The sequence below is a fragment of the Myotis myotis genome, unplaced genomic scaffold, assembly GCF_014108235.1.
Source record: "Myotis myotis isolate mMyoMyo1 unplaced genomic scaffold, mMyoMyo1.p scaffold_m19_p_36, whole genome shotgun sequence".
NCBI classification, from domain to species: Eukaryota; Metazoa; Chordata; class Mammalia; order Chiroptera; family Vespertilionidae; genus Myotis; species Myotis myotis.
Window position 1 is genome coordinate 371013 of NW_023416342.1, and position 22185 is coordinate 393197.

At 60.1% G+C, this 22185-nt stretch overlaps 1 protein-coding gene across 1 annotated transcript in view; it reads left to right on the forward strand.

Moving 5' to 3' along the window:
• SEC24D (SEC24 homolog D, COPII coat complex component) overlaps window positions 1–22185 on the forward strand; it is a 70132-nt gene that overhangs the window by 40862 nt on the left and 7085 nt on the right. Inside the window, exons 11-21 of the mRNA XM_036303269.1 lie at window positions 6542–6666; window positions 10804–10995; window positions 11466–11559; window positions 14026–14142; window positions 14768–14938; window positions 16014–16110; window positions 16235–16380; window positions 17244–17382; window positions 18267–18385; window positions 20466–20645; window positions 21406–21603. Of these exons, the coding sequence (XP_036159162.1) occupies window positions 6542–6666; window positions 10804–10995; window positions 11466–11559; window positions 14026–14142; window positions 14768–14938; window positions 16014–16110; window positions 16235–16380; window positions 17244–17382; window positions 18267–18385; window positions 20466–20645; window positions 21406–21603 (1578 nt within the window). The remainder of the gene's footprint in view (window positions 1–6541; window positions 6667–10803; window positions 10996–11465; window positions 11560–14025; window positions 14143–14767; window positions 14939–16013; window positions 16111–16234; window positions 16381–17243; window positions 17383–18266; window positions 18386–20465; window positions 20646–21405; window positions 21604–22185) is intronic.

Genomic DNA, 22185 nt, shown 5'->3' on the forward strand with positions numbered 1-22185 from the left:
TCCCAACGCCAGTGTTCGCACGCGTGTCCAGTCCACGTGAATGGCCTTCACGTGCGAAGAACTGACAAAGCATGCCGGTGCCACGGGTGCGGAGCACGCCCCGGGCTGGGAACGCGCGGAGGTAGCAGCACACACTGCAGTGGCCGTTTTATAAAACGCGCCAGGCACAGAAAGCGGTGACTTCATGCTGTGTCCCCCCCAGGCGGAGCATGCGGGTCCCAGTGCCGCCTCACTTCCAGGCGCAGGCCCGCAGGGTGGGCTGCAGACAGGGACATGTTTCTGGGCTCCCGTCTGTGTTGTCCCCATGAGAGCGAGGGAGCGACGGCCCTCAGAACCCCGACTCTCAGCAGCTGGGGATCCCGGCCTTGGAATGTGGCCCTGCGGCTCCCCACTTCTTAATCTAAGGCATTAAGTTGAGTGATGTAAGCTTCCTTATAAGACCACTGATGGCTGGGCCCAGACTGCCACTAGCGCTGTCCTCACTTTACAGAACCGACCTGCTCTTATCCGCCCCCTTGGAGGCTCTGTGCTTTGTACACGGTCATCCTTCCGTTAGAGATGGAAGTTCTATGTGCCCCTGCCCCCCCCCCCCCCAGACTCCTGGCCGGGCTTTTGTTTACGTGTGTGTGTGCGTGCACATGCACAACAACTGTCTCTGAGGTCATCATGGTGGCCATTCACTAAATCTTCTGTTGTGCTGTTGTTTTCATAGAACTTGGTCCGTGTGTTTTAGCAGTGACCCCTGTGGGTTTTAGATCTGTGTCTTCCCTCTTCAGAGGTTCCGATCTCCCTGGGGACAGGAATCTTGTCCCAGCTAACTTTGTGGTCGGCCACGGCGTCTGGCACAGGCAGGCCGTGGCCCAGGGGGTGGGATGAGTAAGTGAGTGAGTGAGCGACTCTGCAGGTGCGTGCCTGTTCCCAGGGCTGCTGTGTCCCTTCTCGGGGGCGCAGTGATGGTGGCATCAGCATGGGCACCTGGCAGGGCTGGGAAGTTCTGGGTGACTTGAAGTTTTCTTGTCACCAGTTCAGGTTTCAGCGTGTGTGTGCAGTGCCACGTGTGCACCTGAAGCAGCCCCTGACCACTCCCTGCCCCCCTTCCAGAGAGGGCAGCGCGCAGGCCGGGGCGAGAGAGAGCCTCTGAGCTGAGCGCTGCCGAGGGTTCGCAGGCCCCGTCCGCTCAGTGCAATTACAAAGCACATTTTCCAGCTGGAAGCTTTTCAGCTGCTTGGATTTCAACATGTTTTTAATTTAACGTTTGCATTTGTTTTAGTGTTTTGTCTGGGTTGTTTTTCTACAGCACATAGAACTGGTTATAAAAGGTTAACGCTTTATTAGTTCAAAATGTACCACTTGGACGTGGTTTGGGGAATGTAAGAACATTCTCGGGACAAATGCTATATTTCAGGGAGAAAACGTGTCCTAAAGCATCAGCCGCCTTGGGGGAGTTTGCTTTCGGACGCTGTTGACGGGAGGATGCTGGGCAGACATAACGTCCTAATGAAATGTGATGAAGCCTTCAGGACTCGGGGACAGGATTTACTCGCCGATCTTTGGAACCGAGGCATAAATCTGACTCTGTCTGTGCCCCCAGGTCTCTGCCATCAAGGCCACAGTATCTTGATTTTATGCTTTTTAAGTAGAAACTAAGCAGAGAGTCAGATCTATTTCTGGGAACAGATGTCTGACCAGTGGGAAATGTCTGCCACAGGCAAGGGACCGAACAGAAACGGGCGTCTGGAAGAGTTGGTGTGAGCTTAGTCTTCCTCTGATTATTCCAAGTGAGGCTCATGAGAGAAGAGGCCGTAAGTGCCTTCCAGTTTAATTGTAACTTAAATGTACATTAAGTATCACCGTGAGCTGCTTTACAGATTTGGATGATGGGAAAGAGCTTATTTTATTTATATGTAAATGTTTTAACGTGTAGAACTTAAAGGGGAATTGCAAGCTCACATTTCCCTATTCACTTTAGTTTAGTTAATACCAATTTACAATTATTTAACATTTACTACGTGCGAGGCTGTGCTCCGTGCTCTGTTCTGTGTGACCTCCTCACGGGGACCCTGCGGTGAGCATAGCGTTGCCCGGGAAACGGAGGCTGCAGTGTAAGTACCAACATGGGTCACACGTACAGAGTGACGTGTCCGGACCACAGAGGCCTGTCCCCTCTCAGGCTCTGCAGAGTGCGGACGGGTCTTCACGGGCCGACCACAAAGCCCCTGGAGGAGAGGACCCGCGCTGCCACGTGACGGACAGCCTGTAGGAGTTGGCGGACCGTGTCTGCATGTAAAGTGCCTGAAATTAAACGCTCATTCCAAGCCAGCCTTCATTTCTAAAGGAAAACATCGTTTTCCTCTTAGTTTTACTTCACTTTGACATTCCTTTGGGTGCCTCACTTGGCTCTGTGCTGTGAGAGACCAAAACTAGCCAGATAATGAACCTGATCCCAAGGTACTCGCCCTGCGTAGGCCTGGCCAACCCGATACAAGCGCTGCACATGCTGCAGGTCGCACAGCCAGGTGCCCAGGAACGCGCACCCGGGAACTCAGGGTGGGAGCCAGGGCGGGGCTTGAAGGAGCGGCGTGGAGTGGGGTGTGGCCACGTGCGTATTCTCCACTTTCTTGGCTTTCCTGGGGCTGCGAGGTCTGTGGGTGCGCCCGGGAGCCTAGGGTGGGCCCTGGCGGAATTGGACAGTATATCCCCAATCTTGGGCACTCCAAAAAACAAAGTGAAATATTTTTAAAATACTTTGCCAAACAAAACACTTTTCTGGCCAGGCCCTTGGCCCAGGCCCCGAGGCTGTGGCTTCTGGGTGGGAGGGGCTTTGAATGGCAAGCACTGAGGCTGCTGGAGGAACGTGTGGAGACACGGAGGGAGCTGGGATGCGCACACACGCTCTCCTGCTGCCGCTGGCCTTGGCCTCCCTTCTCTGGTCTCTCGGGTTTACATGTCTGATAAGTGGCATCTGAAATGCCAGCCACTGGAGGATGTGTTACGTCACTAGGCCGTGAGCACAAGTGCAGGGAAGGAGGGAGCCTCCCTCACACTCGCCCGCACACTCGCCCGCCGATCCCGGGACTGACCCTCGGTTTTGTGCTGGGCCCTCGGCCTCCGGCAGCGGCACTGCGCCCTGCACTGAGCCTCCCCAGGCGATGCTGACGGCAGGCTCCACAGCGAGTGGAGGGGTTGGAGGCGGAGGGTTAGACGTCAGTGGAGGAGTCCAGGCAAGAGGATGGGGGGGGCGTGGAGAGGGTTCCTCAAAAAGTGAAAGCAAGCGTCTGTGTGGCCCAGCAGCTGCGCTCTGGGTGCACCTCCCACAGGAAGGGGCAGGGTCTCCCCGCGGCACTGTGCACCCCCGTTCACAGGCGGGCGCGCCCCAGTGTCCATCGTGAATGGATGAACAGCCCGTGGACACCCATCGATGGCATATCATTCGCCTTAAAGAGAGGAAGCTCGGACACGCGCTACCGCACGGATGAATGCTAAGGGCTTTGTGCGAAGTGAAGGGAGCCGGTCACATAAGAGACAAACACTGACTCTCCTTATGCACAGCGCCTGGCGTAGTTGGCTCCGTACAGGCAGGCGTGGGGGGTGGGCTGGAGCCGGCCAGGGGCGGGAAGGAGGGCGGTGGGAGTGACTGCTGAGGGCGCAGGCTGTTCTGCAGGGTAAAGCCCTCTAGACTTGGTGGTGGCGGTGGACGCACAGCACTGTGCCTGCACTTCACACCACCGACCTGTGACGGTGCGTGTCCTGCCATGTGCATTTGACTCCAGCTAAAGGTCATATAAGAGAGACACTGAGGTCTGTGTGTGGGGCCTGGACTGGAGGCACAGAGGCTTTGCAGGTGACAGTTCCATCGGGAGAGATTTCAAGATGGTTTCATACGATCAGTGTTCTGTAAGTTCTCACAGAAAAGACCAGGACAGTGGGAGACTTGGTGTGAACGGCTAGAATTCGAGTGTCAGGTGCTGGGACCAGCAGGTGGCGCTGCGCTTTGGTCAATCAGATGTTGGTCTGGAGCTCAGAGGAGCCCCGATTAGAGGAGATGGGGAGTCGCCTGCATGGAGGTGAGGGTTCCAACTGAGTGAGTGGAAGAGGTTTCTGTGGTGGGGCTGTGGGAAGGGAGAGAAGAGGGGCTTTTAGAGAAAGAGAAGGGGGTGAGAAACACAAGCCACAGTCAGGAAGCAGGGAGGAGGGGACAGCGTGGTGTTTGGTCGCTACAAACCTGAGTGCGGCCTGCGGAGCCTACAAGTGCAGACACTCAGGAGGAGGCTGGGTCCATTCCAAGTCACAGATCCAGGAAGCAGTGACCTCTGGGAGCGGTTAAGTGAAGTGTCATGGAGTGAGGTGTGGTGGAGGGCGGGGTCAGGGAGGGCGGCAACATGGAATGCGGTGTCATTTAGAGCCAGGTTTGTACCGAGGTCAGACATGAGCTTGGCTGGGCGAAGCAGCTGGATTGAGTGGGTGGAGCAATGGGTTAAGGAAGCCAGCGATGAAGTCATTACAGGTTCTGGGCACAAGATGACAGAGTTGGATGGGGAAGCGTAGGGATGCGTGAAACGTGAAAGGAGCATTTTGAAAGAATCAGCCCGTGGGACTCAGTGATGGGAAGGAAGGGAATAGTCAGATCTAACCCACGTCTCAAGCTTTGGGTTGGCGTGTGGTGATGTCACTGAGAGAGAGAGGCGTGGGAAGAGAATGTCACTTAAAGGAACGATGAATTAGCTCTGCACACACGGGACACGAGCTACAGGAAGCTTTCCGTAGGAATGTGTTCGGTGGCGCCATGGAGATGCTGGGCCAGGCCGGGGCCGGGGGCACGAAGGCGTTCTAGTTTAATTGATGGGAATGATCATTTTCATTCCACATGCATCAGCATAGGTCTATGTCCGAGGCAGAGTAGGAGGAGCCATGTGCAGAGCAGATTTCTTTCACTTGTTTGTTGGTCTGATTTTGAATCTGCCAAAGGATGGAGGCTTTCAGGTTCATGATTTTTTAAGTCCTATTACTTTTTTCTTATTTATTTCTTTTTTATTGATTGATTGATTTTAGAGAGGGAAGGGGAGAGAGGAACGTTGATTTGTTGTTCCACGTATTTCTGCATTCGTTGGTTGATTCTTTTTTAAAAAAATATATTTTATTGATTTTTTACAGAGAGGAAGGGAGAGAGATAGAGTTAGAAATATCGATGAGACAGAAACATCGATCAGCTGCCTCCTGCACACCCCCTACTGGGGATGTGCCTACAACCCAGGTACATGCCCCTGACCAGAATCGAACCCGGGACCTTTCAGTCCGTAGGCCGATGCTCTATCCACTGAGCCAAACTGGCCAGGGCGTTGGTTGATTCTTATATGTGCCCTGACCTGGGAGGGGACCCGCAACCTGGATGATGCTCTAACCAACAGAGCTACCCCACCAGGGCCTTTTCCTCTTACTTCAAATGAGAACTTTTACTCGAAGAATGTATATCTAGCCTTGTAGTGCTTATAGAATGAGTCAGTAAGATAACCTATAATAATAAAAGAGCAATATGCTAATTAGACCGGACGTCCTCCCGATGTCCTTCCGGACGAAGCCGGGCTGCAAGGGAAGCCCGGGTCCTGGGCGCCTGCTGGTGGCCGGAGGGAAGCCCGAGTCCCGGGTGCCAGAGGGAAGCCGGTGCCAGCAGCCAGGGGAAGGAAGGCCCACTCTTGCATGAATTTCGTGCATCAGGCCTCTAGTATGGAGATATTATCATTAATTTTATAATTATAACAATTAAAGTACAATTTTTTAGACATTTATATTATTTATTATTAGAAGCCCAGGGCGCCCGTGCTGGTCTTTGATCGTTAGGGCGTTAGGGCCACAGGCCTTTTATAGTATAGATAAAGTTAAAATGAAATTAGCCTTACCTCTTTATTTTTTCTGTTAGTGTGAGTCACTAAGTCGTTGCCTGTGGCTCTTTTCTAAATATTTGTGTAAGGTCGGCTGACGCATCCCTTCCTCAGTGCTGGACCCCGGCCAGCTGAGGGGCCGCAGAGCGTCCGTGTGGCAGCTGCTTTGTGTTAAAGTGATTATTTTAAACAGAAAAGGCCACGCCATCCATGCTTCATCATAAAGACGTTGGAAGTGGGCAGCATTTAACAATGTAGTTTAATTTTTAAGTACAGTTAAGTTGAGAATGGCGATCTGAAACTAATGCAATTTTACTGCAGATTCAAAGACAAGAACTAATTATCATGTGTCCTCTTTTCTGGCACCATTTGTGGGTTCATCTCCCCTGAGGCAGGTTGTCAGCGAGTCCCCAGCCCGCTCCCCTGGGCACTGGGAGCCAGAGCCGTCAGGTCCCGGGGCTCCCAGCAGGATGCTCCCCAGCATGTGGGGCTGACCGGGTCGGGGCCTGGGGAGAAACAGCCTTTGCCGTGTATAGCCTGAGACTGGGATGGCTTAGTCCCCGGCCGCGGCCCGAGTCATGAGCGAAATACCTGGTGGCCTCCGAGTGCTGTGTCACGTGACCGTCGCTCTATGATCGTTTCTGTCATTTGTCTGCTTCCTGCAGAAGAACAAGCCTCCCAGCCCTCCCGCCTTCATCTTCATGATCGACGTGTCCTACAGCAACATCAGGAGCGGGCTGGTGCGGCTCATCTGCGAAGAGCTGAAGACCGTGCTGGAGAGGCTGCCCAGGTAGGCGCCGGCCGCGCGTGGGGTCGGCGCACAGGCTGGGGAGATTGGTGCGAGGGACCATCCCACCTTTACAAGCTCGGAGGGTCCCGTGGGCGGGGAGACGTGGGGCCTGCTGCTCGTTCTCCAGGCGTAGACCAGCGGTTGCTGGGGGTGGTGGGAGCTCTCGGGCCCAGGTTCCCTCGCCTCCGATGGGCCTGTGGCTCTCCTGTCGCCAGGGCTGGTGCAGGGGAGCGGTGGCTGGTAGAGTGTGCAGACTCGGCTCGGGTGGGACTGGCCTGGCGAGAGGCTCGGAGCAGGCAGCCTCCCGTCACGCGTGGGAGACGCGCTCAGGACACAGGCTGAGTCCGCCTGCACCGCCTCGGCACGAGCACCCTGTCTGGAAGCGATGCTTGGGGTGGGTGCCCGCCGCCTCCGGGCCCCAGGTCCGCGCGTGGGCAGAGGAGTGACTGGCCCGGCAGGAGCAGTTTTGTTTGTATCCGTGACAATATTCCTGAGGGTGGTTTGGAGAAGGGGTGGGGGGTACGGTTGGGGGGAGGCTATTTAGAAACAGTGAGGTGCTTTCAGCGGAACCCTAAAGGGAAGGAACCCTAAAGGGAAGGGTGCTGAGAGCGCGTGGAGGGGGTGTGAGAGGCCCGGCCAGGGCGCAGCTCGGGACCCGGGTCCCACGCCCCCCCGGCCGCCGGGTCTCCTCTGAGCTTCAGCTGGGCCCGAGACAGGAAGGGCTCTGACTCCTGGAAACGGCCTCGCTCCTCCCCTCTCCCTCTGTCCCCTCGAGCTGAGAGTTTTCCTCCTCCCCCGCCAGCCTGTCCCTTCCACATGGGGTGTGAGCTCACACGTCTCCACATGTCTGACCCCCGCTCCCTCCTCAGGCGTCGCACAGCCCGTGGGAGCAGACGGGTGACCTGGCAGAAGACGGAGAGCAGTAATAGGGCCGCAGGAGTCCCTGCGCTCTGGACACACTCCTCTTAGGAGTGTTTATTCAAACCAAATACCTTCTCTCCCTTGACCTTTCCAGGCAAACCTGTGTTTCCTCCCCCAGCTTCACTTGGGCTGTTATGTGTGTAGCTTATGTTGTCTGTGTAGGATTGCCATCGGTGGGACTGACTGCACACCCGCTACTGGGGATCGAGTCCCAATCCAGGCATGTGCCCTGATGGAGAATCAAACCATGACCTCCTGGTTCATAGGTCGATGCTCAACCACGGAGCCACACCAGCTGGGCACCCATTTTTTTGCTATTTAGCTCTGAATTTACATCTTTGAAATTGCCAGGTCACCTGGCTTTTCTGTCTGACTTCTCTGGAATAGGAAAGGAAAGATTTGAAGTGTCTCACCTGATGTGCCCACCAAACTCTTGTTTTTTTCTGATTGTGTGTAACCTGCTGTAGCTAAAGTGCTCCAGATGCGTGGTCTGGAGCATTCTGGTTCCGTGGTTACTAGCGTCCTCAGTGTTGCTGTCAGTCCTCCCACCGGAACAGTCCGGGCGAGCGCTGAGGGAGCTGGGAGTGGGCCCACCGGGCAGAGCGTGTGGTCGCATGAGTCCCTGATGTCTTCTCACACGGGTGGCACTGATGGGAAGGCCAGGCGGGGTTTCGCGTTCCCTCGATAGGATTGAGCCAGGCAGTGAAACTGTTACAAGGAACATGTTAAGATAGTTCCCTGTTCTCAAATTAGGAAAATACGTCCCCATGGGAATATGTACTGATACTGTGCGCTGATGTGAGATGTTCTGATCAGATGCTTTTTAAACATTGGCTTGATTTTAAGGGAGACCACGAACCCAGGATGCTCCTCTCCCATCACTTGCAAATGTCCCAACCCCGTGGGGAAACCCACCCGGATTCTTGTGTGTCGGTTTCTTTTCTGTTTTACACCTTCGTTGACTCCACATTAGCCATTAAAAGAAAGTAAGTGCCCTGCGTCTTCTGCTGGGCGTTTTCCACCTGATGTCATCGACGGCCGCTGGGACACAGGCGTTGGGGGGGGGGGGCGGGGGCTGGGACACAGGCGTTAGGGGGGGGCGTGGGGGCTGGGACACAGGCGTTAGCGGGGGGGGGGTGCTGGGACACAGGCGTTAGGGGGGGGCGTGGGGGCTGGGACACAGGCGTTAGCGGGGGGGGTGCTGGGACACAGGCGTTGGGGGGGGGGCTGGGACACAGGCGTTAGGGGGGGGCGTGGGGGCTGGGACACAGGCGTTAGCGGGGGGGCGCGGGGGCTGGGACACAGGCATTAGCTGGGGGGGGGGGCTGGGAACCCGCCCCCGATGAAGCCCGAGGGCCCTGGGCTCACGCCTGTGGTGTTCACACCTCCGGCCGGGCTGACTTCCCATCGAGGCGCCGTCACGGCACTGAGCTGCGAGGTGCGTACAGTCAGTGCAGTGCCTCCCCGTCCTGGTGGCCCCCACAGAACCCTGACACCTCACTGGACCCATGGGAGCAGAGAGCCCGGGCTCCCGGCCCGCCCGCATTGGTTTCCCGTCCAGGATTCATGAGTGTGAACTGAAAGGCGCTGTCTGCTCAGAGCCCAGTGGGAGTGACTCAGGAGTTTACACGGGGAACTGCGTTCCCGTCCGTGCCACAGGGACGCCCACAGCGGGGGGAGCATTTGTGCTTGGCCTGAAGGGGGGCGTCTGTCAGTAGGGCGGGAAGGGGAACGTGGGCACAGTGGTTCGCACATGGAGCACAGTGTGGGGCCCCAGGGGTGTGTGTGTGTGTGCATGCGTGCACTTGTGTGTGCGTGCAGACCCCAGAATGGAAACACTCACCCAGTACTTTGGGAAGGGATTGTGAGGCTCTGCTGAACTGCCCACCCATTGTCGCCGCCATGAGGAAGAACAAATACCTCAGTCAGCGGAGGTGGTGGAGGAGAAATAAGACAGGTGCGGGGCAGTAGCCTGTCACCCGCTGGAACGTCAGAGGAGCGAGAGGCCAGGTGGGCCTGACACTTCCATCAGGGCTCCCTCTCCTTCCTCCTGTGCGTCACTGTGTGCCACGCCCACACTCTGTGCCACGCCCACACTCTGTGCCACGCGCACACTCTGTGCCACGCGCAGGTTCCGGCACTGAGACAGCGGGCGCGTCTGCAGGCCCTGCAGCAAAGCCAGCTGCACCGAGGCCTGCGGGCCACAGCTGCCTGTGCCTGAGGGGCAGGGACCCTGGGCACTGCCAGAGCCACTCTGAAAGCTGGAGGGCGCCTCTGGGGGCTCAGGGCGTTATTCCAGGGGGAGACACACACAGACCCACCTCCAGTGACCACAGAACTGCATCTAGACCACGCAGTTCTGAGCATACTTGGCAAGGATTGCATGAGGATACACACCTTCATACTCTCCTGGCAAGATTAAGGCTTGGTCTTGGAATTCCTCAAAAAATGTGACTGTTTGCTAAGTATTGGAGCTCTATCGTCTTGCTGTGACCGCCACAGTGGTCACCTGTGAGCTAGTGAGGATTAGCTGATAGGTCGTCAGCCCGTCTGTGTGACCTATTTCACGTATTTAGACTATGTGGGTACGTGGCTCTCAGACTCTCCCATGACTGTGAGGTTCTCGGGTGTCAGGAGCCACACAAGGGGCAGGGCCCACATGGGGGGCAGGGGCCACACGGGGGGCAGGGGTCACATGAGGGGCAGGGGTCACACGAGGGGCAGGGGCCACACGACGGGCAGGGGCCACACGGGGGGCAGGGGCCACACGGGGGGCAGGGGCCACACGGGGGGCAGGGCCCCTCCTCCGGGGAAGAGCTGTCCCGTCTGCAGCGCGCCCTTCTCTGGCTTCCGATGCTCCATGTCTCGGACCAGACGGCAGTTCCAGAGGGCTCTGCTTATAACGAAAGGAGGGGCCTCGCTGGTTTTTAAAAACTTAGCTGTGGATGGAGAATAAGTAGTAGAAGTACGAGATGAAAGAAATCCGAGCATTTTTTAATAACGTCTGTTTGGCATTCACTTAGAATTCTGAGAGTGTTTTCTTTGCCAGCTGCCTGGTGCCTGTGCTCCCCCACCCCCACCCGCCATGACTCCGTGTCGTGCGCATCTGGTAGCCATGGCTCAGGCGGGACTTTAGCGCCTCTGCCCCTGGGAGCCCCTCCGACCCCAGGAGGCGCCTCTGAGGCTGAGAAGGGCTCCGACCTGTCTCCCTCCCAGGGAGGAGCCCGAGGCGCCATCCGCCGTCCGCGTGGGCTTCGTCACCTACAACAAAGTGCTCCACTTCTTCAACGTCAAGAGCAACCTGGCGCAGCCGCAGATGATGGTGGTGACCGACGTGGGCGAGGTCTTTGTACCCCTGCTGGACGGTTTTCTCGTCAACTACCACGAGTCCCAGTCTGTGATTCACAAGTACGTGTGCTGCTCCCGACGCAGCTGCCCGGCAGGTCTGCTTTGCTTAGAGTCAGTCACACGTCATCTGCTTTTGCCACAGCCACGGTGTGGGCGGGTTATAAACCTCCGCCATCGCTGTCAGCCCACCCAGCCCAGCCCCTGCCCTTTGCGGGGAGGTCACAGGACAGGCGCTGCCTCTGTGGGTGCGTGTGTCCCGTGATCACCGCAATGACGAGAGAATTACTCAGGAATGTGCAGCCTGAACGATGGGAAATGTAGAGGATAGGAAACATCTACAAAGAGCAGGATTCCGTAAATGTTCCTAACGCATCGTCCATTTTGGTGCCAAACCGCACCAGCCGTGATTCCCTAGGAACGACCCGAGACCCACCCTGGTGTTGGGGCGAAGCACACCGGGTGTGGAGGTCGGAATGTGAGGGCTGGTTTGGTGCTGGCTGTTACCAACCACCTGTGCTCCTGCCCCGCAGTTTGCTGGACCAGATCCCGGAGATGTTCGCCGACTCCAACGAGAACGAGACCGTCTTCGCGCCTGTCATCCAGGCCGGCATGGAGGCCCTGAAGGTGAGGGGCTCTTTCAGTTGCTAGTAAATGCGGTTCAAACCAGACGCCCACAAAGGAAGTCCCGCCGGGAAAGGAAACGCCGCCTGTGTCAGCCCACGGCGGCTGCTGGCGGCTGTTCCAGACTCGCCCACAGGCCTCAGGGAAGTGGCCCAGCACGTTCACACCCCCTGCGTCCCAGCCTCTGGTCTGTCAGGGCTTCCAGCTTAGCTTCTCCCGTTGGCGTTTATGAATATTATACCGTCCATTCAAAATATTTCAACAGGATCTGAACTTCCAGACCCGAAGGGAAAACTCCCTCTCCCCCCTCTCCTGGGGCCTGCGACTGTCGGTGACAGATGGGGGGTCCCAGGGCCTTGCCCAGCGCCCGGCAGGTGCAGGTGCAGGCAGTGCCCTGCTTTGTGAGGCAGCGTAAGGGCACGGCCCCGCCTCCGTGCTCCGAGCTCCTCCTGTGTGCTAGCAGACGTGGCTCAGCACGGGCATGGCGTTGTCCTCTGGATCCCACAAAGGGGGCAGAGAGTCCCCCCTGAGCCCGTGCAGACCGGCTTGAGGCGCCTCCCCTCCCGTGGGAGGTACACCGGGCCCTACCGACGCCAGGCGAACCCAGAGGCGATTGGCAGACAGTGGGCAGGAGCGCAGAGTGTAGGCTTGTTGCCGCCACGTGGAGGCCTGACGGGCTGGTCTCGGCTTCCCAGAGCCCCGCGCTGTCCCGTGAGGCTCCACGCGGTTCCTGCTGCGTGTGCTTCACCCACAGCGTCCGACATGACACTCATAGCTCAGCTCTCACATCTCACTTGGCAGAGAACTGACTCCGAGTGGGCGCGTCCTCCCCTTGAGCCCACACGGAGGGTTGGCAGGAAGCTGGGCGTGGCCTCAGCGGCCACTCTCTGGTAGGTCACTGGTGGGGGGTGATCCTGATGGGCGTCTGCATCTGATTTCAAGATGCGGCATCACATTCCCTCCACAAGGGCCCACGGAGCCCCAGGCGAAGGGCCCGGGCCCCTGGGGCTGGAGGAGCCACGCAGAAGGTCAAGTGTCCTTCCTCACGGAGCCTGGGTCTGCAGGAGGCAGCAGGAGGCGTGCGCTGGGCTGCGGCTCCGGTCGCCCGAGCGCGGTCCTACCCACAGAGGAGAGTGCGACACAGGCCGGGCGGCCCAGGCAGACGCCGCGGCTCAGCTCTGTCCTCAGAGCTCGGGACCTTCTCCACGGGCAGAGGGTCAGATCGGGAACCACAGTGTGTGCAGCGGGTGCAGGGGCAGCTCACCTCCCTGCTCCTTCCTGTCCCCGCGCCCGCCCTCGCCTCCCACAGGACCTGGCTCCTGTGCCGGGCGTCTCCAGGGCTCTCAGGAGAAAAGCCCAGCCGTGGCCGGGCCTGGCTGTTACTCAGACACACGCTCTGGGGTGCATGCCAGGCGGGGCGAGGCACGCGGGAGGCGCGAGGGGCCCTCGCATGGCGGTCCGGCTCGCTGGGTCAGTGGCTTCCTGGTGCCGTGAAGCAGGTTCTAGTCTAGATGCTCTCACGGCCGGATTCGCTCCCATGGGGCCGGGTCACCCTTCCGTTGCTCCCGATGCTCGAGACAGAGTCTAGGCCAGGGGTGGGCAAACTTTCTGACTCGAGGGCCACAATGGGTTCTTAAACTGGACCGGAGGGCCGGAACAAAAGCATGGATGGAGTGTTTGTGTGAACTAATATAAATTCAAAGTAAACATCATTACATAAAAGGGTACGGTCTTTTTTTTTTAAGTTTTATTCATTTCAAACGGGCTGGATCCGGCCCGCGGGCCGTAGTTTGCCCACCCCTGGTCTAGGCACACGCTTCTCCCGAGTCAGCTTCCTGGGCGGGTCCTGTGTGTGCTGTTGCCACACACCTCAGCGTTCTTTTTCTTTTTCTTAATATATATTTTTTTGACTTCAGAGAGGAAGGGAGAGGGAGAGGGAGATAGAAACACCAGTGATGAGAGAGAACCATGGATCGGCTGCCTCCTGCACGCCCACACTGGGGTTGGAGCCCGCAGCCCGGGCCTGTGCCCTGACCAGGATCGAGCCCTGACCTCCTGGCTCGCGGGTGGTGCTCAGCCCTGCGCCGCGCCCCGGGCTGCACGGCGGCGTTCCCGTGCTTCCGCCTCAGGGTTAGTCCGTGTTGACCCAGTTTCTCAGGGTCTGCTGCGGCGTGGCCGGGAGTCCTGTCACTTCCTTTGGCGCCATGAGTCCCTGGTCCTGAGACACTGCTGTTTGCTCAACACCAGAACACGCAGCCAGTTGTTAAAGCCTCGCGGGGTGCAGGCTGCGTTTCCACGGGGCTCTGTCGTTTCTCAAAGCCTCGGGTCCCATGTCTACCGGGGGCTGGACTGCCCGGGGACGCAGGCTGCTGTGAGGTTCGCTGACGGTTGCAGTGCGGGCTCGTGGGCGGCACTTCCGTTTCATGGACTTGCTGGTCCCTAGAGTGAGGCCTCCCGTGCCCGTTGCAGGCCGCCGACTGCCCCGGGAAGCTGCTCATCTTCCACTCCTCCCTGCCCACGGCCGAGGCCCCCGGGAAGCTGCGCAACAGGGACGACAAGAAGCTGATCAACACGGACAAGGAGAAGGTGGGTGCCAGCTGCCCCGCAGCACCCCGCCCGCTCTCGGGGTGCAGGAGGCCCCGGGCACTCATGCAGGAAAGGGAGGGCCCGCCCGCTCTCGGGGTGCAGGAGGCTGAGGGTCGCAGTCACGGAGGAAGCGTCCTGTCCTGGAGACACTGCTGTGAGCTGTAGCCACACTGAGTGGGGTCTGACTGTCTTCATAGGAGACGGGTGACGAGACGGTTGTAGGTCGGAGGAGCTGGGGAGACGGGGGCAAAGGCAGAGGGACAGGGGCTGCTCCTGTGCGGACAGTCTGCTCTGCTCATGCCCATGATGCGCAGCCTGGGGAGGGGGGTCTGGGCAGGACGACACCCAAGCCAGGACCTGTGGCCTCGTCCAGGACGAGGGAGGGCGGGGAGCAGCTTCGCAGGTCGTGTCGGAAGGTCAGAGGTCACAGCGTGTCAGACACACGCCTCTCCCGCCGGCCGGCCGTGCCGCTGCGCTGATGGCTGTCACCCACCCGTCAGCAGTTCGCTGCGCACAGAAGCAGGTTCCGTTTCCACGGAAGCACGTCCAGTGAGAAGGCGACAGGGATTCGCAGTGTAAGCCAGCCGTGCTGTGGCTCACGCTCCTTCCGCGCCTCTTCCCGCAGATCCTTTTCCAGCCCCAAACCAGTGTCTACGACTCGCTGGCCCGGGACTGCGTGGCCCACGGCTGCTGCGTGACGCTCTTCCTCTTCCCCAGCCAGTACGTGGACGTGGCCTCCTTGGGCCTCGTGCCTCAGCTCACGGGAGGGACCCTTTACAAGTACAACAACTTCCAGGTAAGGCAGCCACGTGTTCCCCGGGGTTTCTGCGGCCTTTCAGTCTGATGCCCGGGCCCGACAGAGGGGAGCTCAGAGCCATGGGTGCGCCCCTCCCCGGGCCCCCCCCCCCCCCCCGCCCGAGTGTCTGCGACGCTGAGCTCAGGCAGGCGGGAGCTGAACACCCGCGGGGGGAAAATACACTTGAAATAAGACCTTTCTGTTCTGTGTATTTAGACAGTTTTAAAAGTAACAGCATATTTGTTCTAAATTGTTACGATTTGGGGGTCAGTTCATGACCCCATCCCTTCTGAGAGTGGAGAGGAACGAGTGTCGGTGCTGTGACAGACCCGGCTCCCGTGCCACAGGCGGGACGCCAGGCACAGGCGGGCACAGCACGCGCTTCTCCTGCGGACATGGGGCCCTGGAAACGGGCCATATCGAGGGCAGAATGTGCCGCCGCCTCCCCAGGAGGGTGCAGAAGAGGCGCAGCTGTGCCCACGGCTCCTCCCCCCAAACTTACTAATCACATCAGCCCCTGCCCTGCCTGACAGAGGGTCAGGGCCTCTGACTTACGTCCCTGCACCTGGGAACGTGGAGTGGGCGCCAGCGTCCCCAACGTAACGACAGATGTTAGTCACTGTCTGCTTTTATTTATCATCAGTAGTTACCTTAAATCACCTACCCCTGTTAACATCATGAACTAGTTAAAGGACTCGGTGAGACCAAAGACTGAGCATGAAATAAAGTTGGAAAAGTTTTAAGAGCCCTAGTCAGTTTGGCTCAATGGATAGAGCCTGTGGGCTAAAGGGTCCTGGGTTCGATTCTGGTCAAGGGCACGTGCCCGGATTGCGGGCTCAATCCCCAGTAGAGGGGTGCAGGAGGCAGCCGATCAATGCTTCTCTCTCATCATGGGTATTTCTATCTCTCTCCCTCTGCCTTCCTCTCTGAAATCGATAAAAATAAATTTTTTAAAAAAGCTTTAAGAACCCTTTCTGAGATTTCTGGATAAAGTAGGTTTGAATTAAGATTTTAAAAACGAGTTGCTGTGCTTCACTGCCATCTGGTGGGCATGGCTCTTACTTCATCTTCTCAGATGCACTTGGACAGCCAGCAGTTTCTGAATGACCTCAGGAACGACATTGAGAAGAAGATAGGCTTCGACGCTATCATGCGGGTCCGCACGAGCACAGGTATTTTCCTGCACGCTGGCTTCGGGTCTCTGTGGTAGATTGTTTCCTCTATACGTTCCTGACAGGCCAGCGAGGAAAACGGTGACATACGGAGAAGCCACATCTCCCTCTCCTTCGTCCTCAGGTTTCCGAGCCACTGACTTCTTCGGTGGGATCGTCATGAACAACACGACCGACGTGGAGATGGCGGCCATCGACTGCGACAAGGCGGTGACGGTGGAGTTCAAGCACGACGACAAGCTCAGCGAGGACAGCGGGGCCTTGATCCAGGTGCCAGCTTTCTTCCCAGCTCTCCTGCACTCCCGCAGGGGTGGCGGGGACAGGCCCTCGTGGGTCTCGGGAACCCGCTCTTTCCCCCGAGGCAGAGGCGGCAGGTAGCACCTCCCCTGCTCCGCACTCCGATGCTCCCGTTGTCTGTATCCGTAGCAACCGCGTCGCTGCCTGAGAGCCCATGGGCCATGGTCAGTGTCAGGGCATCAGCAGGCCAGGCCAGGACTCGTTCTCACGGTCAGCACCGCCACCCGGGTCTCTTGCCCCTGCCGTACGCCAGGCGCCGGGTTCTGAGCAAGCATAAGTGGGACTGGGCGTGGGGGTCAGCAAGACCAACTAGATGCCCTGGAGACATGCCCAGGGTCCTCGTTTGCACCCCAGCATCACCCTCAGAGACACAGAGACGGGGAGAGGCTGCCCGTGTGAGGAGGAGCTCCCTGACGTTTGCGCTAAACCACAGGCCTCTGGGAAAGGGTGCTGCTCGCCTCTGCAGCTCGCCGGCCCCATGGGCTGAGCGTCCAGCGCATGTTTCTGAGGGAAGGGGGTGCGGAGGCCGTGGGATGAGGCGCAGGTTTCTAAGGGAAGGGGGTGCGGAGGCCGCGGGACGGAGGCGTGGCTTCTCCTGTCCCTGCCGTGAGATCTGAGCCGGGGGATGGAGGGGAGATTCAGGCTGGCAGCTCCCTGTGCAGCCGGTTACGGGGTGGGCTTCTCCCCGAAGCCTGCAGGCAGCCCAGGGCGTGGGCACCTGCCGTTCCTTTGGGGGCCGTAGAGGAAACCGTGGGGGAGGAGAGGGCTTGCAGCCACAGTCTAACCCGAGGCCAGGCTGGGGGTGCATGCTCACGCCCTCCCTGTCCCGCCCGCAGTGCGCCGTGCTCTACACCACCATCGGCGGGCAGCGGAGGCTGCGCATCCACAACCTGGCCCTGAGCTGCAGCGCGCAGCTGGCCGACCTCTACAAGAGCTGCGAGACGGACGCCCTCATCAACTTCTTCGCCAAGTCAGGTGAGCTCTGCTGCGCCTCGCCCAGGCCAGGGCCCTCCGGACCCCCGGATTCCCCGGCTACCGAATCCGTGGCTGCTCAAGGCCCGCGTGTGGAGGCACCGATGGCGGGGTGCTGGCATACAACCTGCACACACCCCTGTAGACCTGCGTCCCCTCGGGGGACCGTCCAGAGGCCCCATCCAGCGCAGATGCCGTGGGACAGCCCTGCTGCCTCGCTAGGCAGTGAGGACGAGGCTGGCCCTGTGCCCCGGCCTCGCTGGCCGGACTACACAGGACATGCCAGCAACTGCATCGCTTTTTTTAAGTTCTCCATCCACGGTTGGTTGAATCCGCGGATGTGGAACCCGTGAATCCGCAGGTGGCGGTGACCAGTCAGCCTGGTGGCTAGTGCAGTCGTAGTGACAGGCGCTGTGCTGGTGCAGCCTCTGTGGGTCAACGCAGGATTTATAAGCACAAGGGGGGGGCGACCAGCCAGCATCAGTGAAGATGGCCCTGACACACTGATCACTGTGCAAACCACGGGGACTGCGAAACGCAGAGGCCGGGGGTGAGCGCCCCCCCCACCCACCCAATTCCAGTGGAGACTCTGACGAGGGTTAGAAACAGCCTCCAGCCACAGGAACCAGGGTGTCTGCAGGCGCCTCCTCTCTGGGTGCGGAGTTCCACGTCGCGTCCTGGGGAAGTCGGACGTCCCGGCCTCGTGCTGTGGCCGTGTTCTCCCTGGCGGGCGTCACGCTGCGTCAGGAGGCGCTAGCGAAGGGGCTGGCACTTCATGGGCTGCTCGTCCCTGTCTGGTCTGCGGGGACGGCAGTTGGTGATTTCCGTCCCGTGTGAAGGGATCCGTTTCTGGGCTAAACGCACCCTCGCTCTGTTTGTGCCGACAGCTTTCAAGGCGGTTCTGCACCAGCCCCTGAAGCTCATCCGGGAGATCCTGGTCAACCAGACGTCGCACATGCTGGCGTGTTACCGCAAGAACTGCGCCAGCCCGTCCGCCGCCAGCCAGGTGAGCGCTGCCCGGCCGTGGGCCTCCTCGCCCGCACCGCGCCGGGTGCTGAAGGCTTGGGTAGTGCAGGCCTCAGGGACCTGCAAGACCGGGACGGGGCTGCGAGCTTTATGGCCCACGTCAGCCTTGTGGCCGGAGAGCGCGTGCCGTCGGGTGGGCAGCGCCTGCGTGTGCGAGCGAGGAGACCTGGGAGCTCCGCACGGGGCACGCGGCTCCCTGTCCTGCGAGGGCACGGTGCTGGGGACTGTGCACCTCTGCACTTGGAGGTGAACTAACGAGCTGACACCAGCGAAGGCGGGATGAGCCCTTTGTCTCTGTGACGTGGGTGCCATGGATCAATGTCGGAGCGCCTCACGTCTCAGAAGCTCATGGCAGGAAGGCTGTGAAGCATGTCCTGGCCGGCACACAGCACGTGGACGTTTCAGACGCTTCCTTAAAACCCGCGTCTCCACTCCCCCCCGCCCCGCCCCCCAGGCAGAACCTCCCGCCCCCACGCCCACGCCTCTCCTCCCCACTCCCTCCCGCCAGTCACACCCGGGCCGTTCCTCAAGCCGCACCCACATTTCTGAGCCTAGAACGAGGGCTAAAAGGCGACCGTGAGCAGCAGATGGGAAACTCTCTGGGTTGTTCTTTGTCAAAAGTGGATGCTGAGAGCGGACCTGAAGCCCCAGCCACACGTAACAGCACCAGCACCTGATCCTGCGGTTTAACTAGAACCCAGGTTCCTGCTCCCGACGCAGCCGGCCTTACTGGGTGGCACTGGGCCCGGGCACTGCTTTCACTGACCTGTGGGGCCAGGCCGAGGCCGAGGCTGAGGCCAGAGAGGTGCGTAGGGTGCGGAATGGAAGGAGGTGCCCCTGGGGTCGTGTGGCCCAGGCTCGGTTCAGACGTGTAACTACAGACGACACGGAAAGGACTTCCTGAGCTCCCATCACAGGCAGACTCGTTCCGTTACATCTCACAGCGGAGAAACGCTGTGCCTGGCCTGCTGGTGCTCTGAGGGGAGAACGAGGGAAGCCCTGCCTCCCAGCTGCTCTGAAGCCGGTGGGAGGATCCCCGCCTTCCATGAGGCTGGGTCAGGATGCGAGACGGGGAGGGAAGGGGGGCTGGGGACAAGGAGGGCCAGCCCAGCAGCCCAGCAGAGCCCGCTGGGTGATCAGGAGCCCGTGTGAATACCCGTGGGAGGGGCCTGGGACTGTACCTCTCGAGTTCTGCTGTTCTACATCCGTGGGAACGGCCGGGGGCTGCTGGGATGTGTGGCTGCGGCACGGTGTTGGGGCTCAGCGCCAGCTCACAGGGTGGCGTGCCGCTCGGGGGCTCTGCTGAGAAGCAGGCAGCGTTTACTGTCTTACTGGGCGGAGCTCAGCGTCCTGTGAGGGCCCTCTCCCCGCGTGGAGTCCACTGGTGGATATTCTTTCTCACTGCTAAGCTGGAAAGGGAAGACGCCAGGAATTCACAGCCAGACACTTGCTTGCAGATGGCCATCGCCCTCGGCACGCTGTCTGTGTCAGGGCTTCCTCGCCCGTGGCTGTGCAGGGGCAGGGGTGGTGGGGGAGGCCTTGGCCGGCTCCTTGCTGCCGTGTGCGAACGGAGCTGGGAGAAGGACGGGCGGTGTGAACGGGGCTGGGAGAAGGGCGGGCGGTGTGAACGGGGCTGGGAGAAGGGCGGGCGGTGTGAACGGGGCTGGGAGAAGGGCGGGCGGTGTGAACGGGGCTGGGAGAAGGGCGGGCGGTGTGAACGGGGCTGGGAGAAGGGCGGGCGGTGTGAACGGGGCTGGGAGAAGGGCGGGCGGTGTGAACGGGGCTGGGAGAAGGGCGGGCGGTGTGAACGGGGCTGGGAGAAGGGCGGGCGGTGTGAACGGGGCTGGGAGAAGGGCGGGCGGTGTGAACGGGGCTGGGAGAAGGGCGGGCGGTGTGAGCGGGGCTGGGAGAAGGGTGGGCGGTGTGAGCGGGGCTGGGAGGGGGGCGGTGTGAACGGGGCTGGGAGAAGGGCGGGCGGTGTGAACGGGGCTGGGAGAAGGGCGGGCGGTGTGAACGGGGCTGGGAAAAGGTGGGCGTCTGAAGCAGCGTCTCTCTTGCAGCTCATCCTGCCGGACTCCATGAAGGTGCTGCCCGTGTACATGAACTCCCTGCTGAAGAACTGCGTGCTGCTCAGCCGGCCCGACATCCCCACGGACGAGCGGGCCTTCCAGCGGCAGCTGGTCATGACCATGGGCGTGGCCGACTCGCAGCTCTTCTTCTACCCGCAGCTCCTGCCCATAGTGAGTGCCTGTGGGGCGGGGGCGGGGGCGGGGGCGGGGGCGGGGCCGGGGGGCTCCCGCGTGTGCGTGCTCGGGGTGGGGCTGGTGAGCCCCTGCCCTGGCTGCTCGGTGCCTCTCCTCCTCCCGCAGCGGCATCTCTGAGGTGGGGAGGGTGGAGAGGCGGTGCTGAGACCCCGAGAGCGTTAGACAGCTGCGTGTGCCGTGGGCCTACAGGCGTGTGTCTGTGGCTCAGTCACACCCCGTGGCTCGCGCTGAGAGGCCTGACCGAAGGCCGTGGCCGGCGGGTCAGCGTGTGAGGGCACCTGCGTGGTGAGGGACTGCCCTCCACCTCCGGGCGGTGGTTCTGCTTCTCAGAAGCCGGCCGGCTGCCCTGCACTGTCCTGTGAAGGTCAAGTTCCAGCTGGGAGAGCCGAGGGGAGGGGAGGGGAGGAGGGAGCCGGCGGTAGCTTCTCTCTCATCCAGGCTCACACTAGCCCAGGCTGGCACATCAGTGCAGTCAGAGGCCTGCGAGGTTGGAAATAAGCTATCGATTCTAACCGTCACTATGAGTGTTAGAAGTAAATTACTGCCAACAGCTGCTTTTCCGATAAAATCGGATGGTGGACGGTCTCCATGAGAGAAAGTAGAGCTCTGAGGGACAAGAATGGCACCCCCAGGAGGGGAGGGGCAGGAGGAGAGCAGAGGCAGAGAGAGGAGGAGGGTGGGGGAGAGGCAGGGAGGGGAGGGGACGCGTTTCTAACTCTCGCCTCCGTCTGCCCAGCACACGGCGGTCACCCAGAGCCCGAGCCCCGCGGTGCCGGCCGCCGTCCGCTGCTCCGAGGCCCGCCTTTCCGAAGACGGCGTCTTCCTCCTGGCCGACGGGCTGCGCATGTTCCTGTGGCTGGGAGCCAGCAGCCCCCCCGAGCTCATCCAGGGCATATTCAACGTGCCCTCCCTGGCGCATGTCAGCGCGGACATGGTGGGCACCTTTTCGTTGTTTCTCCACAAAGTCCTGAGTGTTTTTGTTCATGTGCAACCACGTGTCACAAGAAAGCGGGGCAGGTAGCTCTGTATAAGAACGGGAGAATTCCGTGTGTTGACGGGTAACGATTAGCTGCTGTGAAGTTGTTGGTGGAAAGTATTAGACAAACAAAACGTGCCGTGAGCAGAGCTGCCGGCGGCGCTGAGCCCTCCCTACCTGGCAGTCACTGACGGCAGCACCTCACTGAGTCCGCCGCGGCCTGGGCACGGGTGCCCCCGGTCAGCGGGGCCAAGGCGGCGACTGAGGCCCTCTGGGGCTGCGGGCTTAGCTGGAGCTGACTGCACATCTAACGGGGCAGACATCTCTCACCCGCGCTCACCTGCAGGCATCACAGCTCAGCTCCCTGCAAGCGAACGCTCCCCAAAACATGGCGCCCCTGTGCAGGGGCGGGGGCGGGGGGGGGCGTGCAGGGGGCACCCTGCCCTCAAGGTGCCTGCGGAGGAGCAGCGGTTCCCGCTGCCTGAGGCCGTTTATTGGGAACCTCACTCACACCATTGCCGTGAGCTCCCGGCTGACAGC